Source organism: Mauremys mutica, chromosome 5 (assembly GCF_020497125.1).
Source record: "Mauremys mutica isolate MM-2020 ecotype Southern chromosome 5, ASM2049712v1, whole genome shotgun sequence".
NCBI lineage: Eukaryota > Metazoa > Chordata > Testudines > Geoemydidae > Mauremys > Mauremys mutica.
This window is the reverse complement of record NC_059076.1, coordinates 95422657-95435838: the sequence shown is the minus strand read 5'-3', so window position 1 is coordinate 95435838 and position 13182 is coordinate 95422657. Positions and strand designations below refer to the sequence as shown.

The 13182-nt window shown below is 43.5% G+C and overlaps 1 protein-coding gene across 3 annotated transcripts in view; it reads right to left on the bottom strand.

Moving 5' to 3' along the window:
- The window catches only part of CORIN (corin, serine peptidase), a 281826-nt gene that overhangs the window by 179394 nt on the left and 89250 nt on the right, over nt 1-13182 (bottom strand). For all 3 annotated transcript variants that reach the window (XM_045019311.1, XM_045019312.1, XM_045019313.1), the window contains exon 4: nt 6232-6442. In XM_045019311.1, coding sequence (XP_044875246.1) covers nt 6232-6442 — 211 coding nt within the window. The remainder of the gene's footprint in view (nt 1-6231; nt 6443-13182) is intronic.

Below are 13182 nucleotides of genomic sequence, written 5' to 3'. Positions count from 1 at the left end.
CCCCCCTCACAGTCCAACACTGTGGACTACCACTACCCACTGCACTCAACAACCATCCCTCTGCAGTTTGGCCCTGCTGAAGCACGTTACCCGCTGCATTGTACTCCAAAGGAGAAGGTTGGATATGATCCCTGGACATACACAAATCTTCAGCCGTCCCGGGACCCCTCCTCCTCCTATGATCTTCCCTTCCCCCATCCCCCTCACTGTTGATGGGTTTTTTTGGTTTGACTCTCTCCTCCGGTTGTTGCTTTTTAATAAAAGAATTGTGTTGGTTTGAAAGCAATCTTTATTCTATTTATTGAAAGAAAAAAGATCCATGCAAAGCAACATACAATTATGTTAAACCCACATATTGCATTGTCTGCATCAATCACCTCCTAGCATTATAAGAACTGCAGTCCCAAGCATAGCAACAAATATTAGTGGCTTTTGGCTTCAAATTGCTGCCTCAAGGCATCTCTGATCCTTATGGCCCGCGCTGCGCCCCTCTAATAGCCCTGGTCTCTGGCTGTTCAAACTCAGCCTCCATGCGCTGAGCCTCTGCGGTCCAGCCCTGAGTGAATCTTTCACCCTTCCCTTCACAAATATTATGGAGCATAAAGCATGCAGCATAAGCATAGGAATATAGTCTTCGGCCAGGTCCAGCTTCCCATAGAGGCAGCACCAGTAGGCTTTTAAACGGCCAAAAGCACACTCAATAGTCATGCTGCACTTGCTCAGCCTGTTGTTGAACCGCTCCTTGCTGCTGTCAAGTTGCCCTGTGTATGGCTTCATAAGTCACGGCATTAAGGCGTAGGTGGGGTCACCCAGGATCACAATGAGCATTTCGACTTCCCCTATGGTGATCTTCTGGTCAGGGAAGAAAGTCCCCGCTTGCAGCTTCCTGGACAGGCCTGTGTTCCGAAAGATGCGTGTACCTTTCCAGACCAGCCTGTGTTAATGTCTGTGAAATGCTCACGGTGATCCACAAGCACTTGGAGAACCACTGAGAAATATCCCTGGAGATTAATGTACTCAGTGGCTAGGAGGTCTGGTGCCAGAATTGTAATATGCATGCCATCTATCACCGCTCTACAGTTAGGGCAACCCATTTGTGCAAAGCCAGCCACAATGTCATGCACACTGCCCAGAGTCACGGTCCTTCCGAGCAGGATGTGATTAATGGCCCTGCACACATCTGTCAACATGAGTCCAACAGTCAACTTTCCCACTGCGAACTGGTTAGCAAGCAATTGGTAGCAGTCTGGAGTATCCAGCTTCCACAGTGCAGTCAACACACGCTTCTCCAACGGCAGGGCAGCTCTCATTCTCGAGTCCTTGCGTCGCAGGGCTGAGACAAGCTCATCACACAGTCCCATGAATGTGGTTTTCCTCATCCGAAAGTTCTGCAGCCACTGCTCATCATCCCAGACATGCATCACGATGTGATCCCACCACTCAGTGCTTGTTTCCCGAGTAGGATAACCAGACAGCAAGTGTGAAAAATCGGGACGGGGTGGGGGGTAATAGAAGCCTATATAAGAAAAAGACCCAAAAATCGGGACTCTCTCTATAAAATCAGGACATCTGGTCACCCTATTCCCGAACCCAAAAGCAGCATTCCCCTGTGGTCAGCACCTCCATGAATGCCACAAGCAATCTCGTGTTGTAGCTATTACACCTGGTGAGATCAATGTTGCACTCCTCTTGCCTTTGTAGTTTAAGGAATAACTCCACTGCCATTCGTAACGTGTTGTTCAGAGCGAGCAGCATACTGGTCAACAGTTCGGGATCCATTCCTGCAGCCTGAAGAGGCAGGGCACGCAATACACAAACCATTGAAAGATGGTGCCAAATGCGGACGGAAGCACAGGGATTGCTGGGATGCAAAGCAATGCATCACAGGGCACTGGGACAGGACTCGGGATGCCTCGTGACCCTCTCCACCTTCCCACAACTCTTAACGGCAGAAGAGAAAGAGGTGCTCTGTGGGATAGTTGCCCAGAGTGCAAAGCTCCGAATACCACTGCAAATGTGAACACGCTATTGCGCAGGCAGCTGACAGTGTGAACACACAACAGCAGTTTCCCTTAAATGCTCTCAGCATTGCTGTAACTCCCAGTGCTGTAACTCTGCCAGTGCAGACATGCCCTTAAGTCAGTGCAGGCTAAACCACCCATGTAGACAAGCCCCAAGTCTCACAAAAAGCTGTCTTCAGTCAAAGAATAATGTATGAATGTATTCTCCCTCCACCCCATCCATGTCATTGAGTTATGAACTCTGCACCCCTCTCCCATCCCATTTACTCTCAGAAAGGGTTGTTAACTTCAAATCCTAAATGGAACATTTAAGGGTGACCTGCAAAGATGTTCTGCAGCGATCTAGAAGCTTACTTTTGCCGTCTCCAACTCAAAGAATACTTTCAAGATAACACTGAACAGCAAACTGATACACAGATACCCCCCCACCAACAGCACAAGAAGGACTCCACATGGACTCCTCCTGAGGGTCGAAATGACAGTCTGGACCTATACATAGAATGCTTCCGCCGACGTGCACAGGCAGAAATTGTGGAAAAACAACATCGCTTGCCTCATAACCTAAGTCGTGCAGAACGCAATGCCATCCACAGGCTCAGAAACCACCCTGACATTATAATCAAAGAGGCTGATAAAGGAAGTGCTGTTGTCATCATGAACAGGTCTGACTACCAAAAGTAGGCTACCAGACAACTCTCCAATACCAAATTCTACAGGCCACTTCCCTCAGATCCCACTGAGGAATACACTAAGAAACTGCACCATCTACTCAGGACACTCCCTACACTAACACCGGAACAAATCAACATACCCTTAGAGCCCCGACTGGGGTTATTCTATCTACTACCCAAGATCCACAAACCCAGAAATCCTGGATGCCCCATCATCTCGGGCATTGGCACTCTCGCTGAAGGACTGTTTGGATATGTGGACTCTCTACTCAGACCCTACGCCACCAGCACTCCCAGCTATCTCCGTGACACCACTGATTTCCTGAGAAAACTACAATGCATTGGTGACCTTCCAGAAAACACCACCCTAGCCACCATGGATGTAGAGGCTCTCTACACAAACATCTCACACACAGATGGAATACAAGCTGTCAGGAACAGTATCCCTGATGATGCCACAGCACAACAGGTTGCTGAGCTTTGTGACTTTATCCTCACACACAACTATTTCAAATTTGATGACAATATATACCTCCAGACCAGTGGCACCGCCATGGGCACTTGCATGGCCCCACAATATGCCAACATTTTTATGGCTGACCTGGAACAATGCTTCCTCAACTCTCGTCCACTCATGTCCCTTCTCTACCTACGTTACATTGATGACATCTTCATCATCTGGACAAGGGGTCAGCAACCTTTCAGAAGTGGTATGCCGAGTCTTCATTTATTCACTCTAATTTAAGGTTTCAGGTGCGAGTAATACATTTTAACATTTTTAGAAGGTCTCTTTCTATAAGTCTATAATATATAATTAAACTATTGTTGTATGTAAATTAAATAAGGTTTTTAAAATGTTTAAGAAGCTTCATTTAAAATTAAATTAAAATGCAGAGCCCCCCAGACCGGTGGCCGCAACCCGGGCAGTGTGAGTGCCGCTGAAAATCAGCTTGCATGCCACCTTCAGCACACATGCCATAGGTTGCCTACCCCTGATCTGGACTCAGGGGAAGGAGACTCTGGAAAAATTCCACCATGATTTCAACAGCTTCCACCCCACCATCAACCTCAGCCTGGACCAATCTACACAGGAGGTCCACTTCCTAGAAACCACAGTGCAAGTAAGTGACGGTAACGTTAACACCACCCTATACCGAAAACCCACCAACCGCTATGCCTACCTTCATGCCTCCAGCTTCCATCCTGGACAAACCACACGATCCACTGTCTACAGCCAAGCACTGAGGTACAACCACATCTGCTCCAACCCCTCAGACAGAGACCAACACCTACAAGATCTTCACCGAGCATTCTCAAAACTACAATACCCACATGAGGAAATAAAGAAACAGATCAACAGAGCCAGACATGTACCCAGAAGCCTCCTACTGCAAGACAAGCCCAAGAAAGAAACCAACACTGGCCATCACATACAGTCCCCAGCTAAAACCTCTCCAACGCATCATCAGTGATCTACAACCTATCCTGGACAATGATCCCTCACTTTCACAGGCCTTGGGTGGCAGGCCAGTCCTCGCCCACAGATAACCCACCAACCTAAAAGCATATTCTCACCAGTAACTACACACCGCACCATAGTAACTCTAACTCAGGAACCAATCCATGCTACAAACCTCCATGCCAACTCTGCTCTCATATCTACACCAGCGACACCATCACAGGACCTAACCAGATCAGCCACAACATCACCAGTTCATTCACCTGCACGTCCACCAATGTAATATACACCATCATATGCCAGCAATGCCCCTCTGCTATGTACATCGGCCAAACTGGACAGTCCCTCCGTAAAAGGATAAATGGACACAAATCAGATATTAGGAATGGTAATCTACAAAAACCTGTAGGAGAACACTTCAATCTCCCTGGACACACAATAGCAGATTTAAAGGTAGCCATCTTGCAGCAAAAAAACTTCAGGACCAAACTTCAAAGAGAAACTGCTGAGCTTCAGTTCATCTGCAAATTTGACACCATCAGCTCAGGATTAAACAAAGACTGTGAATGGCTAGCCAACTACAAAAGCAGTTTCTCCTCCCTTGGTGTTCACATCTCAACTGCTAGAAGAAGGCCTCATCCTCCCTGATTGAACTAACCTCATTATCTCTAGCCTGATTCTTGCTTGCATATATATACCTGCCTCTGGAAATTTCCACTAAATGCATCCAACGAAGTGGGTATTCACCCACGAAAGCTCATGCTCCAATACGTCTGCTAGTCTATAAGGTGCCACAGGACTCTTTGCTGCTTTTGCAAAGATGTTGTTTAAGTTGGGTTTGTGCCCTTTTTCACTTCTTTATAACATTATAAAGAAGATCTTTTTTCTACTTGTTAAACCTTATCAGGAAAGTTAAACATAGACTTCCCTGGTATTGCTGGAAGACTTTTTGTTGGTGACAGAATGTCAGAGGTGTATACTGTGAACTCTCGCTTCTTACCTGGAGGAACAGGAATCCTGGATCTTTAACTGAGACATCCTTTCACTCAAGCATTCGTTTGGCAATTAAGTTAAAGAGGTGTTAACACAAACCAAAGAATTTTAAACCCTCTATCAAAACATCCTATCCCTTCCCAACTGTTGGGCTTTCAGACTCTTGGCACAACGACCTGAATTTCAAATGTAAAAAACCAGGAGTAAGAAAGTGGTTTGTGGTTTTGGTTTGTTTGTTTGTTTGTTTTTAGTGTATAAGGAAAACAAAAAACAATATTGCAGATGTTCTGTATTTATCAAAAACAAAAAAGGCACCAACCTATTTCCCCCTTTATGTCACTTTTAATTTTCAACATTATTAAACATGAATGATCTCATGATTTTCCTTTAAAAAATCAGTGCAAAATTACATGAATGGGATATGAAAGTTGCATAATTAATTGTAAAAATCAGGACATGCTATTGTTGAAGTTCCTAAAACAGTATTAACTCTGCCCCTTTCCATACATGTTGCTAAATGTACACTATAAAATACACAAGACAAAAATATATTTACCTTATTTTTCTTAAATAAGTACTACATGGCTGAGTTACTGTTGTGTTAGAAACCACACATTTTGTTTACCTTGACTTGTTTATTAAATTTTAATTTGATTATTCATAACATTTTATGCATTTAATTACATATTACATATATGTAATATGTATGTTTTTAAAATATATTCATATATCACTCAATTTGGGCTAGCCACTAGATAGGCTTCCCTTACTATATCTTTTTCATTGATTGTGCTAAGAAAGCAACCCCTGACTGCATTACAGTTCTGTTCTAACTTGTGGCATAAATTATCCAACTGCTATAGTGACACTAATTAATTTCTTCCCAGCAAAAATACTAAGCTTGTTCTAACAGAAGAGCTTGAAGACAGTTTAGTTAGGCAGAAACGCTAGGGGAATAGCTTTGACTGGCAGGATTTTTGCAATGATAAGGCCATAGGCTTAGCTCAGGACTGTTTTGTTCTGATTAGATATGCAGTATTATGCTACAATTGGCTCTAATCACTGACTGATTTTAGTTCCCAAATACCTGTCATCACCATCACTGATGCACTCAGGAAGAGCAAGGCTACAGCCGAACAGCATGATGTGTTGATAGCAGCTGAGGCGGTTGAGATAACTGAAGAACTTGAGGAACTTTTCCATTTCAATGCTTTTGACAATGGAAAGAACTGATGTTAGAGTGGTGTGGTTATATGGCAGCATTTGGCACTGGCTGTACGTGATATTTATGCAGGCACCTGTGAAATCAAAACAGTTAAATTTAGCACGTCGTATGAATCAATTAAAACATTATACGGCGATAGTAAGTATCTGCTGAATTGAATAGTTATCATTAAACACTATCACTTCACACCATGAAAGAGGAGCATTTTGCTAGTGCTTGGAGAACCTGGAAAAGTTTCAAGTATCAGGGGGTAGCCATGTTAGTCTGTATCCACAAAAACGACGAGTCAGGTGGCACCTTAAAGACTAACAGATTTATTTGGGCATAAGCTTTCGTGGGTAAAAAACCCACTTCTTCAGATGCATGGAGTGAAAATTACAGATGCAGGCATTATTATACTGACACATGAAGAGCAGGGAGTTACCTAACAGGTGGAGAACTAGTGTTGACAGGGCCAGTTTAATCAGGGTGAATGTAGTCCACTCCCAATAATTGATGAGTAGGTTTCAATGCCAGGAGAGGAAAAGTGAGCCAGTCACCCCCGGTCCCTATTCAAGCCCAAATTAATGGTGTTAAATTTGCAAATGAATTTTAGTTTTGCAGTTTCTCTTTGAAGTCTGTTTTTGAAGTTTTTTTGTTCAAGTATAGCTACTTTTAAATCTGTTATAAAATCTGGAAAAGTTTGGGGTTTAGTTTGGATACTCAGCCAAAAGTTTGGCTTTCACATTTATCTGAACCTCTTGGGTCTTCCAAACTGGATTGGAAACTATACATAACAAGCTCCCTCATGAGTTTTACATTAAAGTTAGGATAGACAAACCATGAGAATACCCTCTTGTGGTATTTTTACATAAATGGCTCTGTCTGAAAGAGGGAAGGAAGCAGAAGAGATCAATTAAGGTAAATTGGGTTCTGGATCCAACAAAACCTTGGACCTACCACAAGCTTCCCCCCTCCTCTTTTTATTTTATCCAAATTGGTTCTCCCATCCCTGATTTTTCTGCAATATATTGAAGGTACTCAGAGGCCCCAGAAGACTCAGCAAAAATCAAGGGGTAAAATCTTGGCCGCACTGAGGTCAATGGCACAATTTCGCCCAAGGATTTTTAAGATTTCCTCTCCTCTGCATACTGCTAATGAAAGTAAGAGTAAAACACTGACTTGAGGGAGGCATAGTACAGGTGAGCATTACACAAGCCTTCCCAAACCATTGCACAGGAGTGCACACCACTCTTGATCTTCAATTCCCTGTTAGTCCCATGCTGAGCACCTTTTGGTATATAGCGTGCCAAGTCTATTTGCACAGATCCAACTTTTTCAGAAGAATTTAGGGTCAGATTTTCAAGTGCTCAGTGCCCACAAACGAAGGCAATTTTTCAGAAGAGTACATAAATAAAGGCCAGATTTTCAAAGGTGATCAGCACCTATTTGCTCCCATTGAGACACCTATGGACAGATTTTCAAAACATCTCTATATTCAATATATTTAGCTCTGGCCACTTATTTTGGTGCCTATTTTGGGCACAAAAGTGAAATGCTTGCAAATGTATGGAAATTTTTAAAAAACATCATAACAGAGGCTCAAACTAAATGTATGCTGCATGTTTAAAAATAATTAAGAGGACCAAAAAAAATGCCACCATGCCTAAAAAATGAAATTTGAAGAGCAACTATCAAAAGTCACAAAAACTAATAGCAAAACAAATTTTAAGCACATCAGAAGCTGGAAACCTGCCAACCAGTGGAACCACTGGGGAATGGAGGTGCTAAAGAAGTACTCAAGGCTGTTGTGGAGACGCTAAATGAATTATTTGCACCAGTCTTCACTGCAGAAGATATGATGGAGATTCCCATACTTAAGCCGTTATTTTTAGGTGACAAATCTGAGGAACTGTCCCAGACTGAGGTGTCAATAGAGGAGGTTTTGGAAGTCAGGGATGAAATTGCAGAGCTACTAACTGCAGTAACCTATTGTTAAATCAGCCTCTGTACCAGATGACTGGCAGATAGCTAATGTAACACTGACTTTTTAAAAAGGCTCCAGAGGCTACCCTGGCAATTATAGGCTGATAATCCTAACTTCAGTACCATGCAAAGTGGTTGAAACTATAATAAAGAAGAGAATTATCAGACACACAGATGAACATAATATGTTGAAGAAGAGTCATCATGGCTTTTGTAAAGGGAAATCATGCCTCACTAATCTATTAGAATTCTTTGAAGGGTTCAACAAACATGTGGACAAGGGTGATCCAGTGCGTACAACGTTCTTGGACTTTCAGAAAGCCTTTGACATGGTCTCTTACCAAAGGCTCTTAAGCAAAGCAGGCAGTCATAGGATAAAAGGGAAAGTCATTTTATGGATCAGTAGCTGGTTAAAAGATAGGAAACAAATGGGTTGGAATAAATGGTCAGTTTTCACAGTGTACAGAAATAAATAGCTAGGTCCCCTAAGAATCTGTACTGAGCAGTGTTCCTTCCAATTTTTTACATCCATGTGCAGAATGAATTTTGTTATGTGCACCAATATGGAGGTGTAAAAGCAGCAAAGAATCCTGTGGCACCTTATAGACTAACAGACGTTTTGCAGCATCAGCTTTGGAGGTGATGTGTGGTGGGGGGGGCGAGGGGTTTGGAGTGTGGGAGGGGACTCAGAGCTGGGGCAGAGGGTTGGGGAGCAGGAGGTGTGAGGGCTCTAGCTGGGGGGAGGGCTCTGGAGTGGGGCTGGGGATGAGGGTATTGAGGTGTGGGAGGGAGCTCCAGGCTAGGGCACAGGGTTGGGGTGTGGGGGGATGAGGGTTCTGGCTGGGGATGTGGGGTGGGTCTGGGGATGAGTGGGGCTCAGGGTTGGAGCAGAGGGTTGGGGTGCGGGCTATGGGGTGGGGATGGGGATTAAGGGTTTGGGGTGCAGGTTGCCCAGGGATGCAGTGGGGAGAGAGGACTGCCTCCAGCCCTCTCTCACTGCCGCAGCCTGGGGCCAGGTGAAAGGTGCCTCTCCCCAGCCACAGAAGCTCCGGCGGGGCTGGGCTGGGCCAGGCCAGGCCAGGGAAGAGGCACCTCTACCAGGCCACAGCAGTTCCAGCGGTGCTGGGTTGGGCCAGGCTGGGGGAGGGACTCCTCTCCCTGGCAGCTCTGGCTGGCCTGGGTTGGGCCATGCTGTGGGAAGAGCTCTTCTCCCCGTCTGCACAGCCCTTGCAGCGCAGCTTACAGGGAACTTGGGTACTGGGACCAGTGCTGTTCAACATATTCATAAATGATCTGGAAAAAGGGGTGGACTGTAAGGTAGAAAAGTTTTATGAGGATATACAATTACTCAAGATAGTTAAGTTCAAAGCTGACTATGAAGAGTTACAAAGGGATCTCACAAAACTGGGTGACTGGGCAACAAAACGGCAAATGAAAAACAATGTTGTGGAAGTAGAGCAAGAACTGCCAGGGATTTGAAGGGGATTTCAATGCAAACAGTCCCCACTGTGAGCAAGAGTCAGGCTAGCTGTAACCCTAATAACACAAGATTTGTAGAAGCGAGGATTGTGTGAGACAAGTGGGAAAGAACTGTGTGAGAAGTGTTTGCTCTTTGCTGAAGGGAGGTGTAGGAGGGTCGTGGACATCCTCGTTAATCTTTCCTGTGTGAGTGACCTGAGCGGACGGTGGCGTGATACCCTTAGTTTATGAGCCGCTAGCGGACAGGGCGCCTCCCTCTGTGTGTGATTGGAAAATGGGTGGAGGACACTCTAAGCATTCCCCCTCACCATCTACGGGTACCCCAGCATATTACATGCACGTACATTATGGTCCTAGAACCTGAAGGTATTTAGAAAATTAGAATTTTTTACACGTGTGATAATCCATCTAAACAATTCCTACTAGAAGGTACCTTCAATCTAGATAAGATCATACATCTCAAAGGAGCTTTTTAATTACCAAAAAGCCTCTGACACACAGCGGGAGCATTTTGTCTATTGAGGAAAGGAACAGGTTAATTTGAAATTCGTCTTGGCCCAGAGATAAAGAGAAAGCTGCTTTGCGTTCAAGGGCAAGAATTGACACAGACCATGCCAAGCATAGAAAACAACAAAATTTAGAGGCTACAGAGATGGAAAACACAGACAAAACAGCTAAAGGAGGAGCTGAGCTTCATGTCCCTGGAGCCAATGTGGTTTCGGGACATTGAAGAAGCCACAGTCAGCCGGCCTGGACTGGAATACTGAGCAAAGGTCTCTGAAAGAGATACCCAAAAAAACCCCAGACCTCCCTGTCTCTCCTACCCCCGGGCCTGGCCAGCCCGGGTAGCATGTTTGTGAGTATGAAAGTGGGTCGGGTTTGAGCATTAACATGTCTTTCTTCCTTTGAGTGACGTGAAAGCAGTTCCCGCACTCACCGCTGTGTTATTAGTTTATTAATAAAGCTTTAAAATTCAGTCACATGGTATGTTCCTGTATCTTACCCCCGAATGGTCCTGCGGTCTCAGACTGATCACCTGAGATCCTAAGCAGATTGGTAACAAATATCTGTCACAGTTTTGGTGGAAAATTGAGTAAGGGGGGAGCCCTGCAAAATGTACACCATCTATTTGTTTTGCCCTTGTTAATTTATGTTTGCTTTGCTTGGTACTGTTGGTATTATATGTTAAGAATTGCATGATTAAAGGTGCAATTTCTCAGCTGCAGTAGGTCTAGGAACCCGAGTGAGGTTTAGTATTCCTCTCTCCACCCTGGTTGATGGGGAAGGGTTGCAAGTGGATCTACCCCTGGTCGTAGCAGGGCTGGGCAATAGAGGAGTTGGGGATAAGAGAAGAGACATGTACCTGACACCTAGGAAAAATTGAGCAACTGAGAGCATAGATAAATTGAATAGTTAAGACTCCAATTGGCCATGCGCCTTGCCAGGTGGCAAACCTCAGGAGGGAAGACTCGGGTAGCCTTGTGAGTAAGAATGTTTAAGGGAAGAGACCAGGAAGGGTGGGGGCTAGTTGAGAAGCCCACCCTCCTTGCTAAATTGGTAGTGGAACAAAGCTGGTGCCCATGAAAGGGATGGTTCAGTGAGAAAAACAGGATTGGGCTCAAGCAGGCAGGCAACAGATAGAGAGATTGGAAAACAAGTTGGAAATTTGGAGGGCATAGTGAAAGAAAAGAAGTAAGTAATTACAGGAATGGGAAATTAAAATCCCTGGAACAATAATTGGAATGGTAAAATCTGAGTTGATTGGGTGTCATTTTGGGAAATAAGCAAGTGATTTAAGGAAAAAGAGTGAGAAGTTAACTCTGTAGTTGCTAGAGGAAATCGAGCAGTTGAATTTTGTAAAATGCTAAAGAAAATTCCTGGTTTCTTTGCAGCCATTCTGAAGAAGAAATGGGCCTTTTTCCAAAGGAATGTCTGTAAATAATCCAGGCAAAGAGGTTATTTAAGTGAAATCATTTGACTACAAATAAGTTAGTCGAATTTGCTAAAAGAACACTCCTGGTATGTACAATCTTTGTTTATAGGTTTGAGATGAATTGGTGTTGTTTTAAAGTTGAAAAACAGAGAAATATTTTTGCAAGACACAGGAAATTAGTGTTGTTCAATTTTGGTATTTAGCATTTAACCCTTATGGTAACTTAATGCTTTACAAGATTTAAAATGTTTTTCAATAAAGACCAAAGTTGTGGCTGCAGCAGGGCAGTCAAAGCCAGGAGAATGGGAAAAGATTTAAAATCTGTTTTTGGTAACAAAATAGCAGATAAGAGCTCTGGTAAAGAGAGAAGGACACGGCTCTGTGTGGTTGAGCTGTCACTTTGCTGGGGGTGCATGGAGATTTTGTGAGCACAAAAGAAACAGTTACACCTTGTGTAGAAATTGATGTGGCTAGTGTTGTGGAAATTGAATTGTGGCGGGAATGTGCATTTTCCCCGGAACATGTACAGTGTATATTGTAGCAGGGGTAAAAGAAATGCAAACCCACCATGCTACTTAATTAAAATCATATTAGAACTCCAAAGGGAGCCACAACAGGTTGTGTTGTCTTTTTCAAGTCGCTGTGTGTTTTGAAAGCAGGAGTTAAAAGTAAAAGGCAATCAAAATTTTGGTAAAAACAATTGTGTCCCTTTTAAGTAAGAGTCTTTAAGCTGTGGATAGCTTTGGATCCAGAAGCAAGCCAGAAAGCATCTGTATTAATGCAAATTATTTAACTGATAAGGTAGAAGCCACTGAAACCTAGGCTGCCTATGAAACAAATCCAAGAAAATATGGGGTAATTCCTCTGTTTTGCCTGAAATCAACAAGGGTATTTGTATATAAAGGAAATATTTTAAGCAATAACTGACTGCCCAGAAGGGGTAGACCTATGTTCTTTTTGTCTTTCAGTAAATCAAAGAAAACTGATGCCAGCTGAAGAGCAATCAACATACCATACATTTACTGGCACAATAGGAATTATGTTCTGTGTTTTATGTCCTGTCTTGTGGTGTTTGTCTTGTGGCCAGAACTATTATGTTTAATATTTTCATAGGACAATCTAGTTCAAAATCAAATAGAAGGGTTAAATCAAAATGCAGATACTTGTTTTATTCAACTTGGAATACAAAGTGTTTGGATAATATCAAGAAAATGTGATATACTAAAGTCTAATACATTTGCTTAAGTAAGAAAAAGAAACTTCATTGGCCAGATTTTTCAATTGAAAAAAAATTGTTGAAAAAATTTGCACACCAACAGTCTTTGGAAGCAAGGACATGCAAGGGTAACCCACTCCCCATATTGCACATGGGATCCTTCTGGCTACCCCAGATTTCTAGCCAGAGGGCTGGGGAACGAGGGAAGCTATTGGACACC